Source organism: Culex pipiens, chromosome 1 (assembly GCF_016801865.2).
Source record: "Culex pipiens pallens isolate TS chromosome 1, TS_CPP_V2, whole genome shotgun sequence".
Classification (NCBI taxonomy): domain Eukaryota; kingdom Metazoa; phylum Arthropoda; class Insecta; order Diptera; family Culicidae; genus Culex; species Culex pipiens.
The window spans coordinates 62,246,210-62,269,395 of NC_068937.1; the positions used below are offsets into that span (position 1 = coordinate 62,246,210).

Consider the following 23,186-nt stretch of genomic DNA (forward strand, 5'->3'; position numbering starts at 1 on the left):
TGGACCAGTCATCAGTCCTTGCTGGATAAACAATGACAAATGTTTTTTTTATAACTAAAACATGAGTTATTAATTTGTAATAAACCAAAAAGGGTCGAAATGACGCTATTTCTCACTCACTGTAATAACAACAATTCCCCAGGTCGTATGAAAACTTTAAATGCTGTATTGCGTAGGCCTAGAAAATAAGTCCGTTTTCTGTAAATGTGAGCTACCGTGTAAATATGTAAACAAAAAAAAAACCCCGTTCGCTCGCAAACGCTGCTAACGCTCGCTTGAAAACAATAATTTGCTTGAACTGCGCACCAACACCATCATGCGCAATCACTTCCGCTTGCTGCGAAAAAATAGTCTGTGGCTGCCAGTGAACGAACAAGACGTGTGGTGGAGAAGCTCCACGCTGTGTTTCGATCGGTTTACCGCGTGGACGGCGAATCTGTCCGGTCGTCGAAACCGCGTGAGCGGAGAGAAACCCGCCGCCGGGGATAATATCCGTTCCCGCACCCCCGGACATCGCGACTTCACGACGTCGGCTTCGTTGAGCCGCAGATTGGGCCGGCCAAAAAGGATTGCTTCCAGAAAAACTCCACACGAAAAGCCACAACATACTGCTGCCGCGGTGACTCCGGCGTGTTGGCCAACCAGCAAGGTCACGGCAAACGGATCCCGCATCGAAGAACAAGCCTGACAAATTTGGCCACGGACGGAACAAAAACCGGCGGGAAGGAAAGACGCTCGACGGAGCGAAACACCAGTAGCACGACGAGCACGCGCGCAGGAAGACCCGAATCGCAACGAAGAACCACAGGTAACCGAGCGGCTGCTTGTTTCCGGCCAAAACTCACGCCACATCTCCTCCCCCAGATCAGCTCGATTTCGGCAGCAGACACGGAACGCAAAGAAGCCCAGAGGTGCAATTAAAAGCAGGCGCAGCCGCCAGAAGGTAAAAGCACTCATGTTTGCCCGAAAGAGGCGATTGCTGATGTTTCGCTTTCCCATCCAGATATACCGGCATCGGCAGCTCACGACTCCCACATCATCGGGCTCGGCCCGAACGGAATCCGCGCGGAAGAAGACGCAAAAAAGGCCCCAAAAAGGGTGAGTGCCACGCCAAAGACGCCATCTTGAACGGGATACTAATTTTGGTTTCTGCAGGGCCTTTTGTGTGGAGTTTTCGCTCGACGGGGGCAGCATCGCACGGAGCAAGTGGCAATCGGCCAGCATCGCCGTCGGACACTGTGGCCAGCGGCGGATCGGCGGGGCGAGCGGACATTTGCCGAAATCGCTGTCGAACGTTGTGCCTACGGCGTTTCGGCTCGGAGAAGCCGTGTGCCAGCGAGCCGGATTTGAAGAACGGCGACGTGCGCCGAGGAGCAGCATCGCCCAGGGCGGTGGCGGAAGAACACAGCTGGGTGAGCGGGCTGAGCAGCACGCGAAGGGGGTAGGAAGAACAGTGGCGCCACTGGTAAGAAGAAAACCGCGCATGTCTCGCGCTTAGATATTAAGAGAAAGTCAAGGCTTGCTAGGAAAGTTTAGGCTACGGTAAAGAACATGAAGCCCGAGGGGCAACGTGGGGTTTTGGTACGGTAAATACAAGCATGTGAGCCAAAATGTTTGCTTTGTTGGGTTTTTTATTGAGCTAGCCGGCATGTGCGATTACAGCTGTTTTGAAGGTCTCGGGACCAAAGAGCCTATGTCTGAAAATATTTTTATCGGATTCCTCGGAAAATTTCACATAACATATCAAAAAATGGTGAAGTTATGTTTTCGATACTCTGAGATACGATTTTTAATCTAATCTAATCTAATCGAACACAAGCGCAGCAAGTCCGAAGAAAACATCCTGGAAGAACTTGTGGTAAGATTACGCCTCAAGTCCTTTCTTGTCAATATTAATGATTACAGTACATCCGAGTTACCCCGAAAATGTATAGCAAAAATTAAAGCGGCCAGGCCTACTGCGTTGCATTAACCGCAGAGACAGATTCTGTGAACGGATCACATTTCACAGAATCATCAGGGGAGGAAGGATGCGTGGACATACCGTACCAAACGCTCCGAAACAGTTGTGGTGTGGTGTTGTGTAAGTGTAAATTTGGCAGATAATAATATTTAGGCAATAGAATATTATGTAAAATAAGGGGAAAAAATCAATCAAATAATGATAGATAAAATGGATAGATCTCACCAAATCAAGATTCAACAGCTCCAGCAGGGTGCCACTTGAATCGTAATTCTTCTAAGACTTCTGGACTTGAACAGGACTACAGTAAAGTAGCGGGCAGCAACAAACAAGGTTCAGTTCTTCCAGCAGCAATCCTGGTTCTGCTCGACCGGCAGCAAAGGCATCGGATGCCGCAAGTTGGTACTGATCACTACACGATGCATTTAGTCTGCTACTGCTGGCCGAATTGGTAGATTGGAATAGGAGCATGATGACCACTCCATAAAGTGCTCCAGCTGTTGCTGATCCTGCCTTCTTGTTCGTGTAATCGTCACTCCCATGGAGAGCATCAAGCCGACGAGAAGTTGAAATCTGGGTTTTGATATTCCACTGACACTACCTCAACCGCTACCACCATTAAATTTGTACAGGAACTCAGGTTAAAAAATTGAAATCGAACGTTTTAAAAAAAATCAAATTCCAAAAATATCCGATACTCTGAGATACGATTTTTGAAGATAAAAACTGGGTTTTTCGACGCGCCACGCGCACAAATGTGAAAATGACGAAACCGGGAAAAAATCGACTTTTTTCTCTAAACCGGCGATAACTTAAAAATTTCAGCGATGACCTATACATGTTAGGGAACCTTAGGGAACCAAAATTTTCGTAATTGAAATACGCAACTTTTGGTACACTTACATGTATAGGTTATTCTGTAATTCTGTAATTTCGGAATACATTCGTCCGGCTTCAGCTGAAGATTCATGCTGTCCCATGTTGCATGTTCGAGTGTAGACCTACGGAAAACCTTGCCGCGAGGAGAGGTGAGTGAGAAGTACACGAACCACCTACGACATAATTCCTCGGGCGGCCCAGGTCAACTCGAAGTTACCCCAGGCACCCCCAGTGCAGGACACATTGGGGGTAGAAAGTGGATAGAATTTTCAGTGAATACAATAATTATGACAATATAGGTTCATATAATCCATGTTCCTTGATCTTACCTTTTGACACTATCAAACCTAGCAATATTACTATTGCATCTTACCATTCCCTTTTGATAGTGTCAACTTCAAACCTTCATCCATTGTGCAATTAACACATAATTTCCGCTATATTCTTCATGCGGAATCGTCGTCTACTTTCTTCGCCTTATTATCACTTAACCACGACGCGATATTGTTCTCACATTTTTTGAGCTTCAACGACCGATTGTTATTCACGCACTTATAAAAATACTTGTTCTGTTTCGCGGCTTTGTCTACTTTAATTTTGGACATGATTATCTTTTCACTGTGAAATACACACTGTTGGCTGATACAATGACTTTTTCGGTCATCGTATGCTCGCAAGGTACATGAAAAAGACAGAGAAAAAATGGGATTAGTACAATGTAAAATAAAATCGAACATTGAATAACAGACTAACACAGAAAGAAAGAATAAAGAAACCTTCAGAACTAGAAACTTGTAACGAGAAGCTTACTAGAAAACAACTGAAGTTGTGAAATATGGGACAAGACAAACAAACTTGAATAGCTAACATATATAATAAAACAGTTTGAACGTACCTTTAATCATATTAATAGTTATGCCCAAATTTCTTACCAAATTATTTTCAGCAGTTACATTTCTACAATAATGTATTGCGATTCCAAGTTAGAATAATTGAGTAGTTAAAGTTTATGGGGTTAGAAACAAGTTATAGCAATAGAAAAATAAATAGATGGATAGATTTTACTAAATTTTGTCTTAAAAGAATAGGAAAAATCTAGCTTGTTTTTGAAAATAGCCAATGCACCAAGAGCAAACATACAGCATTTTACGTTCACACCGTATAGAGTAAATGTGATAAACTATATGTCCACATTCGGGGCACCACCTTTTTCAGAATATAGGAAATGATAGAAGGAAGACCCCATTCTGTATAGTGGAAGATTTCTGCAACACCTTGGACTCGGACCAGACATTTTGTCTGAAATAAGAGAGAAAGACAAATATTAAATTGTGGTATTATCACTAAATCCTATCATCCTTTCACCCTCCAAGACATGGTCTATCCTTCGTGCCTTCGTGTCTTGGGTGATGGCGAATTCTACCTTCTTCAATGATCTTCGGACCACCTCCAACTAGAATTCACAACAGGACCTCCCTAGGCTCCAGTTTACAACATGACAGCGACGAGAACACAGCCGAATGGGAGTTGACAGTATCAAATGCATGCTATACCCTTTGCTTTGCTGGATACTTACTAATAGCAAAGGGCGAGAGTCCTGCGACTCTCAGCAATCATGAATACTGCCCATTTGCCATGTATTACATGTATAGGTTATCGCTGTAATTTTCAAGTTATCTCAGTTTTACCTTTCTTTTGCGTCTAAGACAGCTAAAATCGGATGAAATGGCGCGGGGATATGATTTTTTGAAAAATGTGGTTTTTGAGAAAATCGACGAAAATTGCCATTTTTCGGGCCACCCTAACACGGCGTAGGTCACCCTAATGGCCAAACGAAAAAATACGGGTCTAATTATTTCGGCCAAGGAACCCCCTGAAAAATTGTGAGCCCGATCGGAGAACTTTTTTTTCGAACCATGCTGTTTTCGTGGGGAATTGCTGATAACATTTATGTTTTGGAATGGTTTTGATATCATACGAGAAATTTTACAAAAAAAAAGTGCAAAATTTCGTGACGTTGCAACGCCGGAATGTGTCAAAAGGTTATTCAATATTTGATATCCTAAAAAGAATTTAATTATTCACTTAGACATTGAAGCGGTTTTTGTGACTTTCCAATTAAATTTTTATTTTAGATTTATGTGATACATATTTAAAAGAAGTTAAAATTGCTTTATAAACAAAACCACAATAAAGAATATTTATTTTTGAAATAATACATAATAAGCATACGTTAAGCAGAAGTATAAATCTGTACGTAAATTACGTGTAAAACAAAACAGACACAATGCAAAGCAATATCTTAAATCGCCTTCATCTGAGCCATAAGGTCGTCTAAACTGACATCGTCATTTTTAATCACATCCGTTGCAGCACTGGAATGTTCCACTTGAATCGGTGCCTCATAGGCTAATTTCAATCCAGTATTGGCAGTAGCGACAGGCACAGCCGGTGCACTTTCTACTTCAGTCTCCGAAACGAGCTCAATCCCGTAGAGATTTTCCGCGTGCACGGGGAATTCTTCTTGCTGAACCTCCTCGATGATCTCTTCCTTCGGTTTTGCTGCAAACTCCTGCTGCCGAAGCACACAAAACCGGTCGTCACACGTTGGGTTCGGTTTCAGGCTCATTTTCGGGAAGAAGTCAATCAGCGCGTTGTAGCCCAGATAGTCCGACACGGTTCCAAATTTAAGCAAATACTTGAGCGTGTTTTGCACCAGCATTCCCGCGACAATTCCCATCGTTGTAGGCAAGCTGGCTGCGCAGACTCCCTCGCGCTTTAGCGTTTTCTCGTCAATGTTTTCCGCAACGACCAGGGGAGGTGCACATGCAAAGCAGGCCTTCTCTCCGGGTTGGATAAACTGAATGTGACCGGAAACGGCATTTTCAGACACTCCAGATTCGAACCAATTCAGGGACAACTCGTTGCAAGCCGCATTTATAGCCATGCGTGCTTCGAAATTGTCCACGCAGCTGAGCACCAAATCCACTGCACCACTGCCATCGATTCCACCGGTGCGGATTGCGTTCATGAACTTTTCAAACGATTCTACCGTCGTAATGTTGTAGTTGTTGGTGAATATTTTTACGTCCGGATTGATACAGTTGAGAGTTTTCGCTGCCGCTTCAACCTTGGAAAGACCGGCTTGGTCGGGTGTGAAGAACAATCGATTCATGTTGGCCAGCTCTACCTTGTCATAATCGAAAAGAATCAGCTTTCCGACTCCGCAGCGTGTCAACATGTCCGCTGTTACGCTTCCGACGCCCCCTACACCTGCAACCAATTACGATTAATTAACAATCAGCCCATATTCTAGAATTACAACACTCACCCACGACTGCCACGCTTTTTTGTCGAATCTGTTCATACTCCTTAACGATGCCCATGCGCTGCAGGGCCATCAGTCGGCTGTAGGGATTCGAATCGACCACCTCCGAGGACATTTTAGTGATCTTTTCTCTGGTCGTCGTTTTTCCTCGCTCTCCCTTCAGCTGAGCTAGCTCATCCTGCAGACTCCGGACTTGTTCCCTTAATTCTGCGACTGAAGTCATTCCTGCAACAGATTTTTTTTTTAAATTTAAAGTTATATTAACATTATATTTTAGCATTATACCTGTAAAATATGTTTTCGAACGATCCGCAGAACTTCAACGTGTCAACTTTCTTTTGGTTTTGATTTTGCACAATGATGCCAGTCGAGGTATTAACAAATAACTGTATAAACATGCTTAATTATCTGCAGAGCAATTCCAGCCCAAAACAGGAATTTTTTAGGTACTTTTTTCTCGACACTCTCCGATTTCAATGAAACCAATGAAACTGTGTATATCACACGCAAAATCCAGATAACACAGATCTGTGTTAAAAAATTACACAGGTTGTGGAACAGTTCCGGCTTTCAAAAGTGGGTAATTTTGACAAAGAACTTTGTCCTAAGGTTTCTATACGGGGTGTCAATCCAAAATTTTCGCGAAGCGAAAACGTTACGTGACGAATTCCCCTCTCGGCAAATTTCCCCTCTTTTTGGTGCACGCTGGTTGGTTGAACAAACGTTTCCCAATCAGTCAATATAGAGAGACGTGAGATTGATGTATCTAAAATCACCCCCACTCTACCTCATAATTTTCGGATCGTCGACGAGGCAAAAAGCGAATAAGGAGATGTAGGAGAATGGGTGCAAAAAGGCGGGGCATACGTCCCCGATCTAAATTAACAAAACTCGGCTCGGTCGGTCCCGGAAATTCAGTCTGTTGCTGGCCGTCGACGAGAATACATCAGGAGCAGATGGCCTTGTGGCCCGTTTGCAGACGGCCTGGAGGCCCGGGAGCAGATAGCCTGGAGGCATGGACACGCCAAGACATGCCAGCCGGCATGAGCGGGAATTGGAATTGGCCACCACTTGGAGTGGCCGGAGTCCCCGGCGGGAGTTCCGATAGGGGGACTTTTCCCGAACCATAAGAGTTGGGGCAATATGGGTACCAAACTTTAGAGTTTTTGATACTGGATATGAAATTTGACATTTCGGCAGTAGTGGCCACAATCCGGAGTGGCCGGAGGCCCCGCGGATGTTCCGATGGGGGGACATTTGCCGAACCATAAGAGTTGGGGCAATATGGGTATCAAACTTTAGGGTTTTTGATACTGGACATGAAATTTGACATTTCGGCAGTAGTGGCCACCACCTGGAGTGGCCGGAGGCCTCGGGGATGTTCCGATGGGGGGACATTTGCGGAACCATAAGAGTTGGGGCAATATGGGTATCAAACTGTAGGGTTTTTGATACTGGACATGAAATTTGACATTTTGGCAGTAGTGGCCACCACCTGGAGTGGCCGGAGGCCCCGGGGATGTTCCGATGGGGGGACATTTGCCGAACCATAAGAGTTGGGGCAATATGGGTATCAAACTTTAGGGTTTTTGATACTGGACATGAAATTTGACATTTCGGCAGTAGTGGCCACCACTATACGAACCATAAGAGTTGGGGCAATATGGGTATCAAACTTTAAGGTTTTTGATACTGAACATGAAATTTGACATTTCAGCAGTAGTGGCCACAATCCGGAGGGCCCCGCGGATGTTCCGATGGGGGGACATTTGCGGAACCATAAGAGTTGGGGCAATATGGGTATCAAACTTTAGGGTTTTTGATACTGGACATGAAATTTGACATTTTGGCAGTAGTGGCCACCACCTGGAGTGGCCGGAGGCCCCGGGGATGTTCCGATGGGGGGACACTTGCCGAACCATAAGAGATGGAGCAATATGGGTATCAAACTTTAGGGTTTTTGATACTGGATATGAAATTTGACATTTCAGCAGTAGTGGCCACAATCCGGAGGGCCCCGCGGATGTTCCGATGGGGGGACATTTGCCGAACCATAAGAGTTGGGGCAATGTGGGTATCAAACTGTAGGGTTTTTGATACTGCACATGAAATTTGACATTTCGGCAGTAGTGGCCACATTCCGGAGTGGCCGGAGGCCCCGCGGATGTTCCGATGGGGGGACATTTGCCGAACCATAAGAGTTGGGGCAATATGGGTGTTGCGAATACGCAAGTGTCGCACCCCTCGGACACTGCTGCTGACCCTTTTGTGCTCCGTTCAATTGTTTGTGCTTACGATCGGTGCCCGTGCTATCGCTCAGTGAAGATCAGAAGTAAACAACAGTTTGGGACGAGCGGTAGTGCGGACACCGAAGTTGTAAGTTTTTTGTGTTATTGTGAAATTTTTGTTGATTAAATGTTGTAATAAAATTACAGCTTTGTAGCGATCGATAAATTGAGTGTTTTAATTTGTCACGCTCACAATCCCGGTGTCCGTGCTCACATTCCGGCCGTTTCCAACAATGGGTATTGTAGAAGGTTCCATTTCGGAACTGCTCCAGAATCCCACCAATTCTCTCCTTCCGCGAACTACCTTCCGTCCCCTCTGTCTGCTACACGCTGATTCCCGTTTCCTCACCACTTTCGTAAGCTCAACCCTCTCGGTTCAAGGTGATGATTAACAAAGGTGTCGAGCACTCCTCTACATCCCCCCCAAAGTTTATTTAGTTAACAAGACACGTAATATCGAAACTGCGAAGGTTACGATCTTCACGCCCAATTCGCGTCGAACATATGATCCGTCAACGACGTCCTCATTTTAATTATGATTCTTAAGAGGTGGAGTTCAACAAATAGAATTTTAGTCTACTGTATCTTATTGAACGGCCATTCTGGCGTCTACCAGCAACCAGCAATCCAACCGTGCAGCTTGTGGTATTTATCCCATTCTCATACCGAAATCACATTACACCTTTTAGGTTATGTCGGACCTCCTCCCAAGTTTTTTTATTTTTTTTTATTTTTTTTCTGCCTATTCATATTTTACTGTGCTCTCCGACCTCTTTCAAGACAAAAACTCGCTTATCTGACTCGCACACCTGACTATAGCTTTTCTAAAACTGCCGCTATTTTCTGCTATTTGATCACCAAGACAAAACCAGTCACTATTTCATTTCAATCGAACTCGCTCAAATGCAGAATCTGTGCTGCAAAGTTAATAGGGAAAAATTGTGAATCCATCTGCAGCTGTTTGTTACCGAAATGCAAGAATTTTGCTTTCCTCACAAATGCTGCTCACTCCAGAACAGCGTGGAGAAATGAGAATAGTCAACCTAAACTAAACACTTAAGTATCTTCAACCAAAAATATCGATTAGTAAACTCCTCAGATTATGTGCTAACTACTCAGAATTTCGTAGAAGAAAAACTCAGTTTGTTTTGAAAGTTAAACTTCTCCTCAGAGTATTCAGCAATTTGCTCAGAAAATTATCTCCTCAGAGTTTCATAACAAATCTCGATTTGTCTTTAATGTACACATACTCCTCAGAGTATTAATAAAAATCCTTAGAAAATGCGTAAACTCCTCAGAATTCCGTAACAACTAATCTCAATTTCTCTTGAACGTACAAATACTCCTCAAAGTATAGATCACATCCTTAGAAAATGAGTAAACTCCTCAGAGTTCCTTAACAACAAATCTCAATTTGTCTTGAACGTACAAATACTCCTCAGAGTATTAATCAAATCCTTAGAAAATACGCAAACTCCTCAGAGTTCCGTAACAACAAATCTCAATTTGTCTTGAACGAAAAATCACTCCTCAGAGTATTTATCAAAGTGCATAGAACATGCGAAAACTCCTCAGAGTTCCGTAACAACAAACCTCAATTTGTTTTGAACATACAACCACTCCTCAGAGTATTGAGCAAATTCCTCAGAAAATGCGCTAATTTCACAACGTTGCAAAAATTCTGTAGTCCTCAGAAATTCCTTAATTGAACATACAACTTTTCAGAAAAAAATTTAATGTAATCCCACGTCAAATTCCTCAGAATTCGTGAAGTAATCCTACGTCAAATTCCAAGCATGTATAACAGTTTTCTACTCCTGCTAATCGTAGAACACAATGGAAAACATGGCAGCGCTACGCCCCGTTGGGCACCGAAATCCACCAAACAGCAAAACTAGAATCCGTCGGTTCCATTCACTGCAAATCCGTCCACTAATACCACTAGATTTGGTCACTTTCACTCCATCCTGTTGTCCTCGTCGCCAGATGTAGAAGGTTCCATTTCGGAACTGCTCCAGAATCCCACCAATTCTCTCCTTCCGCGAACTACCTTCCGTCCCCTCTGTCTGCTACACGCTGATTCCCGTTTCCTCACCACTTTCGTAAGCTCAACCCTCTCGGTTCAAGGTGATGATTAACAAAGGTGTCGAGCACTCCTCTACAGGTATCAAACTGTAGGGATTTGATACTGCACATGAAATTTGAAATTTTGGCAGTAGTGGCCACCACCTGGAGTGGCCGGAGGCCCCGGGGATTTTCCGATAGGGGGACATTTGCCGAACCATAAGAGTTGGGGCAATATGGGTATCAAACTTTAAGGTTTTTGATACTGAACATGAAATTTGTCATTTCAGCAGTAGTGGCCACAATCCGGAGGGCCCCGCGGATGTTCCGATGGAGGGACATTTGCGGAACCATAAGAGTTGGGGCAATATGGGTATCAAACTTTAAGGTTTTTGATACTGAACATGAAATTTGACATTTCGGCAGTAGTAGCTACAAAACGGAGTGGCCGAAGGCCCCGCGGATGTTCCAATGGGGGGACATTTGCGGAACCATTAGAGTTGGGGCAATATGGGTATCAAACTTTAGGGTTTTTGATACTGGACATGAAATTTGACATTTTGGCAGTAGTGGCCACCACCTGGAGTGGCCGGAGGCCCCGGGGATATTCCGATGGAGGGACATTTGCCGAATCATAAGAGTTGGTACAATATGGGTATCAAACTTTATGGATTTTGATACTGGACATGAAATTTGATATTTCAGCAGTAGTGGCCACAATCCGGAGTGGCCGGAGGCCCCGGGGATGTTCCGATGGGGGGACATTTGCCGAACCATAAGAGTTGGGGAAAAATGACTGTTAAACTTCTGAAATCTGTTTCTGGAAATTTAGAATAACTATTTCGTAATCAATTAGAGCCCTGAATAGAGCAGTTCAGCTCCACTTGCAATTTTCATCCCCTTAGTTCGATAGGACGTTGATATTATGTCTTAAAACTTAACAAATCAAACAGCCTGTTTCAGAGCCACGAAATAGACCACAAAAGAGTTGTCTTGTGTAATTATAAGGGAATCATGGGGAAATTTGGATCGGACGTTCTAATCGAAAATTTCAACAATCATCTAGCAAAGTTCTTTGTCATACTGGTCATGTGTAACATAACCACCTGCACCTTTTTTTACACAGATCTGTGTAAAAAGTTACACCGATTTTCGATCAGCCTTCCTTTCAAATCTGGGTGAAAAAGATAAGATGGCGTTTTCCTGCAACATTGACGATACTTGGTAAGATTTTTTCTCTTCTGGTTGTTTAAATTGTAATATTTTTAAAAATGTTTTCCTATTTCAGACTTTTTTGACGAAATGACCAGTTGTTGCATCGTAATTGAACTGGAATTGGCCCCATAGCAGAGAAATCTAGATTAAATTTTCAAAACAACCTATCCCTCATGGGTTTCCTATGCAGATAGGGCCTTTTGAAAATTTAATCGAGAAATGTAAGTTTTATTAGTTGGCAATGTGGCCATCAATTCTAACCTTTCTTTGTTTGCTGTATTTTAGGATTACTCGAAAATTTATAATGCTCCCGTTGATCGTCTTGCATGCACGCCGATTCCGCCTGAATTTACCACCTCGGAACATCTCCGGACTGGAAAACCTGGTGCTTCAAGGTCAGTGGCACTATCTCCCGTGGAAGCTGCTCTACGACAGGAGGACATTTATCAGGTCGATTTTGTGACGGTGAAGCACTTTTTTAAAATAGATTATAGCCTTATATTTAGTTAATGAAATGTATAAGAGAAACTTGAAATAATAATTCATGGCAACATGTTCCTTTTTCTTTCCATTTTAACCTTCGGGAAGTCGCGTGTTTTCGCCTTTCTTACAAGTGCCCTTACAAACTGTGTACAAAGTACACGTACGCGACCTCCGGTGGGTTAATATAAATTCCTTTTAAAAGAAGAAATGAATGCAATTTTGTACCCAGAATCTGTGTAAAATATTACCCAGATCTGTGTAAAATTTTACACAGATTGTCGATTAAAAAATTACACAGATTTGACAGACAACGGTTGTACCGACGACACGACAAGCCACTCGCTTCCAAAAAGTGGGCACCAAATCGGCTTACCCCTCCAGTTCCTTTGGAACTGGAAATGTCAAACCGACTTTTCCTCGAAAAATTATAAGCTTTGGCAGCACTTCTGATTTTGACGTCGAGAAACGTCATCGGATTGTTGTTGTTTCTAAAATTCTAAAATTCTAAAATTCTAAAATTCTAAAATTCTAAAATTCTAAAATTCTAAAATTCTAAAATTCTAAAATTCTAAAATTCTAAAATTCTAAAATTCTAAAATTCTAAAATTCTAAAATTCTAAAATTCTAAAATTCTAAAATTCTAAAATTCTAAAATTCTAAAATTCTAAAATTCTAAAATTCTAAAATTCTAAAATTCTAAAATTCTAAAATTCTAAAATTCTAAAATTCTAAAATTCTAAAATTCTAAAACTCTAAAACTCTAAAATTCTAAAATTCTAAAATTCTAAAATTCTAAAATTCTAAAATTCTAAAATTCTAAAATTCTAAAATTCTAAAATTCTAAAATTCTAAAATTCTAAAATTCTAAAATTCTAAAATTCTAAAATTCTAAAATTCTAAAATTCTAAAATTCTAAAATTCTAAAATTCTAAAATTCTAAAATTCTAAAATTCTAAAATTCTAAAATTCTAAAATTCTAAAATTCTAAAATTCTAAAATTCTAAAATTCTAAAATTCTAAAATTCTAAAATTCTAAAATTCTAAAAATTCTAAAATTCTAAAATTCTAAAATTCTAAAATTCTAAAATTCTAAAATTCTAAAATTCTAAAATTCTAAAATTCTAAAATTCTAAAATTCTAAAATTCTAAAATTCTAAAATTCTAAAATTCTAAAATTCTAAAATTCTAAAATTCTAAAATTCTAAAATTCTAAAATTCTAAAATTCTAAAATTCTAAAATTCTAAAATTCTAAAATTCTAAAATTCTAAAATTCTAAAATTCTAAAATTCTAAAATTCTAAAATTCTAAAATTCTAAAATTCTAAAATTCTAAAATTCTAAAATTCTAAAATTCTAAAATTCTAAAATTCTAAAATTCTAAAATTCTAAAATTCTAAAATTCTAAAATTCTAAAATTCTAAAATTCTAAAATTCTAAAATTCTAAAATTCTAAAATTCTAAAATTCTAAAATTCTAAAATTCTAAAATTCTAAAATTCTAAAATTCTAAAATTCTAAAATTCTAAAATTCTAAAATTCTAAAATTCTAAAATTCTAAAATTCTAAAATTCTAAAATTCTAAAATTCTAAAATTCTAAAATTCTAAAATTCTAAAATTCTAAAATTCTAAAATTCTATAATTCTTAAAAAATTCTAAAATTCTAAAATTCTATAATTCTTAAAAAATTTAAGATCCGAAATTCGAAATTTTTAAAAATGAAAATTTTCTGAATTATAAAATTTTTGAATTTTAGGGTGCCTCAATACCAAAATCATTTATTTCAATTCGTGATATTTTTTAAAATTTTGACTTTGTAAAATCCTTGAAAACTTTCAAAAGTTAAAAGTTTTTTTTTACTATTTAAATTTTTTTAAAACTTTTAAATATAAAAAAAACAATTTTTAAAACTTAAAACAAAACTTGAACTTGTATTTTTTTTATTTTGTAATATTTTTTTTTAAATTTTAGTTTGTTAAAGTTTTTTAAATTTGTATTTTATTGAACATTTAAAAAAAATTAAGATCTAAAAAATCAGTTTTTTTTATTTTTAAAATTTTAAGAAACTTAATAAGTTTTCAAATGCGTAGAATTAAAAAATAATGATCTTTGAAATTTTAGAATTTAAAAATATAAATTATTTCAATTTTAGAATTTACTGAATTTACAATTTTTGAATTTTAGAACTCATAATTTTTTGAATATTAGAATTCAAAATTCCAACTCGTGCGTCCAACGTTTTGGGAATTCAAGAACTTTATAATGTTAGATTTTTTGTATTTATAAATTGAAGAATTTTAGTACTTAAGAATTAAGGAATTTTAGTGTTTAAGTTTTTGTCAATTAAAAAAAAATCTTATTTTTGAATTTCAAATTTTTTCAAAAATATTTGAAGACTTTGAGAATTTGAAGAATTAATAAATTCTAGAATTTAAGAAAAGAATACTAACAATTTGCACAATATCAAGAAATTCAATAAATTTAGAATTTTCGAATTCTTACATTTTTAAGTTCTGAAATGCTAGAATTTTACAACTTTACAATTTCAGCGTTTAAGTTTTTTTTTTTAAATTTTAGTATTTTTGATTTTTTTTATTTTTCAGTTTGGAATTATTGGATTGAAAAGTTAAGAATTTGTTTTGTTCCATTCATCCTATTTTTAATTTCGATCGTCCAATTGCACTTCCAGCACACCTCCATCGTTTCTAAAAAATGACTCACCAGTTCCATTAGGTATGCGTCGCAACATCCCGCGGACGGTAAAACACCAAACACCAACCGCTTCCACGATCGCAAACTGGTTCCTTCCCGTCCCGTCTTCCGGAATGGCCCGCCGAGTAAACCATATTTCCCGTCCTCCTCCTCCTCCGCCACGAAGACCGAAATCTGGAATACAAGACACTTTGATTCGGTCACTCTCCCACTCCGGCCGGAACTTTCCGGCAGAAAAAGTAATTGAACCTAGTAAACAACTTACCTATTAACTGTCCAAAATCCTCCAAAAGCCTAAAAGCAACAACAACTGGTTCGACTCGGTTGCAATCAAGTCCGAACAAGATCAACAGAAGAGAATTGTCAAACTGTTTGCGTCGACGATAATCGACGTCAAATTGAAGGTAAATCGATTGAAAAAACCATGTCGAGCTTGTCGAGTGTTTGTCGTCCTTTCGACCAATCGTTATCAAAACGGTAAAATCACAACCGTGCGACATTTTTCAAACAGGGATATATTGCATTCACGCAAAATCCACATAACACAGATCTGTGTAAAATTTGACACAGATTGCCCAAAACCGGGAATACACAGAATCTGTGTAAAAGCCTTGTACCCAGATGTGTGTTCAGCCGTTGTCTGTCAAATCTGTGTAATTTTGGTTAAGCAAACTGTGTAAAATTTTACCCAGATCTGTGTTAAATTTTACGCAGATCTGTGTTCATTGATGCACAGAATCTGGGTAGAATATATCATTGTTTTATAGAAAATTTCATTTTATATCATTTAATAATAATAAAAAAAGTTAATTTATTAACGTAAGTTTGAAGATTTTTCTATATACATTCTAAACTCGATTCGCGATCCAAATATTTGAACGCATCGCAGTGTCCGTTTGCTCGTGCTGCTTCCGGAACACTTCGACCGGTACCGGCTGGAAGGCGGAATGTTTGTCCACATGTTTTAAACTGGAATAAGTTCGGATACACGTTCCGCCTGGTTGAACAGGCTGCCAGGTTGGTTCCGCAGCAGGCGAGACTGTCGCTTCCGCGTTGACATCAGATGCTTGAAATGGGTCTTCTAGGAGCAGGATCACGTGTCTTTTTCATATTCCCGACACGTTTTTGGCCGGAATGTAAAAAATCTGAAAAATAAAACCATTTAAACAAAATTATAATAAATAATCAAGAGATCGAAAAACTTACCAAGTTCTCGGAACATGAAAGACGCCATCTTAGCAGCGTCACTGTAAAACACAGATTTGAAAGGAAAGCTGAATGAAAATCTGTGTATATTTTTACACAGATCTGTGTAATAAAATTACCCAGATTTGACAGCTGGAACTGTTCAGAAATCTGTGTAATTTTTTTACACAGATCTGTGTTATGTGGATTTTGCGTGTTTATTTCATAAGTTAATCCGTATGTGCATCCATATCTACGTGCATACACCATTCCTCTATGAATTTTATTTCAGTGTTTTTCACAGCTGTCATCGCAAACGCGCGTACTGTTTACAAACAACAACAAAAATCAATCTGTCTCTATTACATATTCCGGCCGGGCGATTCGCTGGCGCTCTATTATCATCCCTCAATTTCATGGGCCAGCAGCTTCGTCGTAGCAAATCCAGATTTTCCATTGTTTTATGTTGAATTTAGTGCGTGTTCCGGACTCAATAAGGCACCAGCAATCGAGATGGTGGTAACCCAGGAGGACAAGTCGATCGAGCTGCTGGACGTGGATCTACCCACATTGACTGGGCAGCCCGCCGGCGGTTCGCTGGCGGACCGCCAAACCGCTCTGGCGATCCGCCAGCGTTTGATTTGGCGGACCACGGGCGACCCGCTGGCGGATAAAATTTGCAACAATTTGGCGCACGATCAGTTTTTTTTATCGTGACGTTGGTCCGCCAGCGACTCGCCCCGGGGTCGCCCAGGTTTGCCTTGAATTGTTTCACCCGCCGTTCATCCGCCCCACATACGCCGTTTTGTATGGTTCAACCGCCCCTATAGGATGGTCCGCCAGCGGGTCGCCCTCGATACGCCTCCCATAGAAAGTTCATCCGCCTAAAAATCCCCAACCGCCGTGGCTCGCCCTCAACCCGCCATTCATATACGGTTCGGCCGCCCCTGTAAGATGGTCCGCCAGCGGGTCGCCCTCGAACCGCCCCCTATATAAAGTTCATCCGCCCAAAAAGCCCCAACCGCCTTGGCGCGCCCTTGATGCGCCTTTCATATACGGTACAGCCGCCCCTGTATGTTGGTCCGCCAGCGGGTCGCCCCCGATCCGCCCCCTATATAAAGTTCATCCGCTCAAAATACCCCAACCGCCTTGGCTCGCCCTGATGCGCCTCTCATATACGGTTCGGCCGCCCCTGTAGGTTGGTCCGCCAGCGGCTCACCCCCGATCCGCCCCCTATATAAAGTCCATCCGCCCAAAATGCCCCAACCGCCTTGGCCCACCCTCGATTCGCCATTCATACATATTTGGGTCTCGTGGCGCAGGGGTAGCGGCTTCGGCTGCCGATCCCGATGATGCTATGAGACGCGGGTTCGATTCCCGCCTTATCCACTGAGCTTCTATCGGATGGTGAAGTAAAACGTCGGTCCCGGTTTCTCCTGTCTCGTCAGAGGCGCTGGAGCAGAAATCCCACGTTAGAGGAAGGCCATGCCCCGGGGGGCGTAGTGCCAATAGTTTCGTTTTACATATTTCATCCGCCCAAGCAGAATACCCGTTCAGGTTTCTTCAGGATTCTGATAGTGTTTTTTCAAGTTCATCTAAAACTGAAAAAAACACAAAGTGCCTTATATAGAAATATTAGATCAAGTGCCTTATATAAAAAAGATCTTTGTAGATTCTTGTGTGCTAAAATTTAGAAATAAAACAAAAATATGAAAAAAAAAATTTTCAAAATAATTTTGTTCTCAATACATCTTACGTGCGTTGTTAGTTGAAATGATGAAAAAAATAAAGAAACAAAATAATATATTGATAAGCAAACTTGTTGCGAAGATTTTCCATTTCCTGCAAATATAAATAATTCTTTAACTAATTCTTAAAAACTAAATTATTTAAAATGTTCATGTATTATTGGTACTTACCTATAAACAGGCAACGTATTGAATGTTAACAATTCATACTCTAATCTAATCAAACACAAGCGCAGCTAATCCGAAGAAAGTATCCTAGTAGATTACACCCCATGTTCTTTCTTGTCATTCAATTTGATCATATATTGTATGGGGGAATGGTAGATATGAATATAAAAATAAATCTTACAGTGAAAAGATAAATACAAATAAGCAGTAATTTCAAAGATGATTCCGGGAAGCTGCAAAACAAACAACTATAATTAAAAAGACAAATGCTCCAGATGGTTCCATTGCTGAAAGAAAAGGAATAGGATAAGGAAGGATATAAACATTTGAATAAATCATCTAGTGAATAGATAAATGTAGGCATTAAAATTGAAGAAGATTCCCGGAAGCTGGAAGAAAGATAATTATATTTTAAAGAAAAATTCTTCTGATGGTTCCATTGCTATTTCAGTAACTGTAACTGTTCATGAAATTTGATCATACACACAAAGAAAAAATACTCTAAATTTAAAAAGATCGTTCGTTGGATTAAAAGTTCGCGTTGGTGAATATTCGTATAGAAAGTTCAAACTTTTCAATTTAAAAGTTGGAAAGTTTTTGATACTACTATGCATTTATGGAACAAAATCGTTGTATTGGTAAAAGTATTTTACTTTTAATTGGAAAAGAAACCTTTTATGGCAAGAATACACAACATTTAGCACTACAGGGATAATTTCAGAAAAATGTGCTTGGTTTTTTTACATTTATTTAAAAAAAAATTAAACTGCATGTTAAAAAAACATTTTTTATTGTATTTAACGCTTCTCCACTAGCTTCAGCTCAATGTAGGCCAATATTCGAGTCCAAGCTGTACCGATTCATACGGTACGCCACCGGTCACTTCCGAATACCCCAGGACGGTTCCGGATGGAGGTTTCGACGCGCGTCAGCAGTTTTACACGATGGTCACGTTTCCGGCCTCAATCAGGATAGTCTTGGATGAGTTGGCCGTTGATTCGGGAAGGGTGATCGACGTTTTCCGGCTCGGAACTAAAGTGCCTGAACGGGGAGTTCCCGATCCTGGAAGCGCATCCGAAACATGGAGTTGATGAGGCCCTCGGAACGGAATTCGATTTTGAGCACGTTACTTCGGGTATGACACAGATTTTTTTTTGGCTCACTGTCCAGGTTCATTCGGCTAAAGCTGCGCCGTCGCGAGGTGAGTGTTTGTGGGCGGGATGTTGCTAAAAGAGATGGAAAGTAAGTGAAGTTGGCTAGCCACTGCACACATTCTCAATACTCACCGGTGTTGTAAACCGCCGGCACCGCGTGCAACATCTACGCTGACCACCTCCGATTATGTAGCTTTTCGTCGTCCTCCTCTTCGTCGGATCCTTCTCCTCACCGTGAAAATAAACTTTCTCGTACTTGTCCAAAAACCGGAAGTTAATCTTCTTCAACGCAATCTCGTTGTTCACCCAACGCTTCGGCAGCGCCATCTCCTCGATGATCTCGTTCCAGCCCTCGCGGGAGTTGACCTTCAATCACCAATCCCGGGCCACCACCACCGAATACAACCGGTGCGAATCCACATTCCTACCTCTCATCCTACAAAAACAAACAAAATCAATCACAAACCCCCCAAAACACCCAAGCTTCCTTCTTACGCATTCCGGCCGTGGAACAGCTGCAGTTCCAGCAGGAAGCTGGCTTTGTTCTTTTCGAGCATTCAACATCGTCCCGCTCCTGCACCACCCTCCTTCGAAGGAGTTCCGCTGCTGCTGTTTGGCTCACAAAGGTTTCCGCGTCCGAGTCCTGGCTGCTGCCGCGGTCGGCTTTGCTTTGTATCCTAGGCTCACCAGCACCACCAGACCCACCAAAGTGTTTGTTTACATTTGCGACTTAGGTGTACACGGTTACACGAGAACGTCAAAATGAAAGAAATTTTACAGTCGAATTAAAAGGAAAAACTTTTAAATCAGTGAGCAATGAGATTTTCAAAAACTGTAGCAGTAAAAGTTTTCATTTTTAAAACAAGAAAAAAACTTTTATTGTAGCAAATTTTAACAACTTTTTAATTCGAAAGTAAGCTACTTTTGTCATTACCGTAATATTTTTTGTGTGTATATGGTATGGAGGAATGGTAGAAAAAAGGACAAGGAATAGGAATGAAATAAACATTCAAATAAATCAAATGAAGAAAAGATAAATACATATAAGCAGTTCATTTATAAATGATCCAGGAAGCTGTAAAAAAATTAAACACAATTTTAAATGATATTGTTGCCGCTGAACTGATAATTGAAAATAATTGAAATTACTTCCTACCCACGTCCTGCATCATGTACACCTAAAAAACGTCAAACAAAAGAAAGACAAAAATCGCTGCTGCACCACTAATTGCTTCCACTCCACCCGCAACCTTTGGAGTGTTAACATTCACACAAAAAAACATCAACATTAATTGAGTAAACATTTTCACAAAATCCGCTTTGTAAATGCCACCTCGATACTCTTCAAGAGGTTTCCCTGGGAAAGATATACTTTTTACCAAAACGTACACCAAATTTCCATACAAACATACAAAAAAGAACAAATCAAATCATAACAACAATGAAACATATCAAATTATAAGTATTCCAAATGTTTGCACATCTGCCAACAATATTTATAAGGAGTGTCACATAAATTACACCAACAATAACGATTATTCTTGCAAAACAACCTTCAATCACTATTTCAAACGCACTTTCAACTGTTTGTTTACATAAGTAAACAATCTAAACAACAAAACACTTCTCCTAACACAAAGTTAACAACGAAAATCAGCAGCCGCCGATTAAATAACAACACCCACCGAAGCTCGTTGAAAACTGACTGAAATGTCAAATTCGAAATAAATTCCTTCAAATGCAAACCGCCACGGCAATCAGCCTTTGGCTCGCCGCGGCGATTGAGGGGCGAATGGGGGCGAACGATATTGATACATTTCAGCGATCAGTTTGAACCGCCCAGGCGATGCGCCCATGGCACGCCAAGGCGGGTGGAGGGCGGACGAAATTGAAAAATTTCAAATGTCAAATTTCAACCGCCCAGGCGGCCCGCCCTCGGTTCGCCAGGGCGGTTTTAGAGCGGACCACACGATCAGTAACGGCCGCCGATGCATAACGTCCGCACTGAGTTAATGTGGGTAGAGACCCTAAATAGGGAGACTGGTCTAAGCTTGCTAAATCGATCTGGCAACGTATGTTTTGAGCTTGGCAACACTGATAAGTTTTGCTGGGCGTAAAGGCAAATGCTCGTTTGGATACGTAAAATTCGCGTCTGTTTGGGTCTAGGGGGTGTACAGAGTCAAAGTTTTTACCGTTCGTTAATATATTGACGCCGATATCAATATATTGGTCAATACTTTAACGAAAATTTGAGTAGTCATTCCCACCGTGCACTTTTCAACCTTGAGTTGACAGATGGTAAACAATAACAGTATGATTATGGTGGATAAAAGTAAATTGAAAACCCAAAGTGTAGGCGATCGGAACATAGATTTTATAACGGTTCCGGCATGTTCCGGCTTCAGTTCGACCATCCCTCAATCACGGATGAGCGAACTCTTCCTCTTGCAGCGCTGAAAATCAGGAATGATCTGTTTTGACCGGTGTGTCCAGTACTGCCGAACGAGAGGTCGAGTTTAGGTTTAGATTTCTCCATCTTGGTAGATGACTGAGCGACCGGGAAGAAATGCTTTCCGGAGGACTTGACAGCCCGATGAGATGGTGGACTATGAGCCGACATGGCAACGGCGTCTGAAAGCACAAGAGGAAGAGATTTCTGAAAGAAACCGGTTCCGAAGCATCCCTCTTCAAATCCCACAGACCAGCTGACGGCGGATGCTAACGAAGCGGTCACCAGATAAAGAACCGCGATCATATCCGAAGTATGGTTCTTCTCTTTGCGTATCTTCCCGCAGGGGAGATGACATCAGAGACGGGGTGTGGAAAGAAACGGGGGCCAAAGTAGGCGAACGAGGTGGAGATCGGTTCTAGGATGAACGGAGCTTCCGCTAGCCATCGCTCGGTCAAGCTTTGCGATGTTGATGCAAGAAGTCATTTTTTCGGGACATAAGCGGGGTGGCGATCGGTTCAATAAGTATTCTGGATTAGTCACCAGATGGCAGACTAAAGATTGCAATCGCCTCCTCCGGGAAAATCGTTCCTCCGGGGGTATTGACAAATATAAGAATATTGTTGATTAAGCCATAAGAATTTTCTTTAACAAACGGAAGAGGAAGATCTGATGAGTGCCGTCATGACGAGCCATCGCGTCATTACAACCGCCAGAACTATTTCCGTGCAGGTACCGAGGCCGGCTATCAAGGTGGCAATTGGTCTTACAGTGGTCCCCTTCCGGCCTAGATGACCGCGGTGGCTTGGAATACGGAGGTCTTCAGAACTTCCCGAAGAGTAGAGCAGTGGTTTCGACCAGGAAATGTACAATTGCCAAAGCCAACTGGATGCAGTTGAAACCTGGCAATGCGTTGTGAGCTCAGCAAGTGCATCGGAGTGCAAATAAAATGAGATCCGTGTGTGTGTGTGTGTGTGTGTGTGTGTGTGTTTATCCGTAAATATCGCATTCAATTTATTTTTCAACACTCAACCATCATCATTAACATTATCGATTCACTAGTCGGAATATTGTGAAGGCAGACAAAAATCCAAATACGAGCGCAACCTGTCAAAGCCTGTTGCGCCACAGGCAGATGTACACGCTTATGACAAACCACTCAGTTTTTGTACGGCGCAACAGAATTTTTCGCGCAACAGAAGAGATGCGCACTTCGGTTTGGTGGTGCGCAGATAATATACAAAGGATTTCTCTTCCGACACCGTAGATTAACCACAGACAAACAGACGGGACACTCGGGTTCGGAACCATCGTCCTTCAATAACCGAGCCAAAACGGTTATTTCAAATGCAATTTAGCTTCGGCATCCACTCACCCGGCGCTGATGGCGCTGCTGTTGTGACAGCTCGCCCGTCTTTCATCAGTGTGTGTAGTGTGTTTTTGTTGTTGTAAAGTTGAGCGTGAGCACGTGGCAGCAAATGAAAACAACAAAATATGATAGAATCCAGGAATTCTAACGGTGATCCACAATCCAGGCTTTGCGGGACAATATT

At 40.8% G+C, this 23,186-nt stretch overlaps 2 protein-coding genes across 2 annotated transcripts in view; one reads left to right on the forward strand and one right to left on the reverse strand.

Moving 5' to 3' along the window:
* LOC120418059 (acetylcholine receptor subunit alpha-like) overlaps positions 1–23,186 on the forward strand; it is a 664,850-nt gene that overhangs the window by 133,199 nt on the left and 508,465 nt on the right. The window lies entirely within an intron of this gene.
* On the reverse strand, positions 5,015–6,604 carry LOC120418065 (ubiquitin-like modifier-activating enzyme 5). The gene is made up of 3 exons (XM_039580323.2): positions 6,456–6,604; positions 6,174–6,395; positions 5,015–6,115 (listed from the first exon to the last, which is right to left on the reverse strand). Exons 2-3 carry the CDS (start codon positions 6,391–6,393, stop codon positions 5,145–5,147), a joined length of 1,191 nt encoding a protein of 396 aa, XP_039436257.1. The 5' UTR covers positions 6,394–6,395; positions 6,456–6,604; the 3' UTR covers positions 5,015–5,144.

Coding starts and splice junctions, on each gene's coding strand:
- LOC120418065 (XM_039580323.2), bottom strand. CDS start 6,393: ATGACTTCAGTCGCAGAATTAAGGGAACAAGTCCGGAGTCTGCAGGAT. Junction 6,116..6,173: donor AAAAAGCGTGGCAGTCGTGG/GTGAGTGTTGTA, acceptor AATTGGTTGCAG/GTGTAGGGGGCGTCGGAAGC.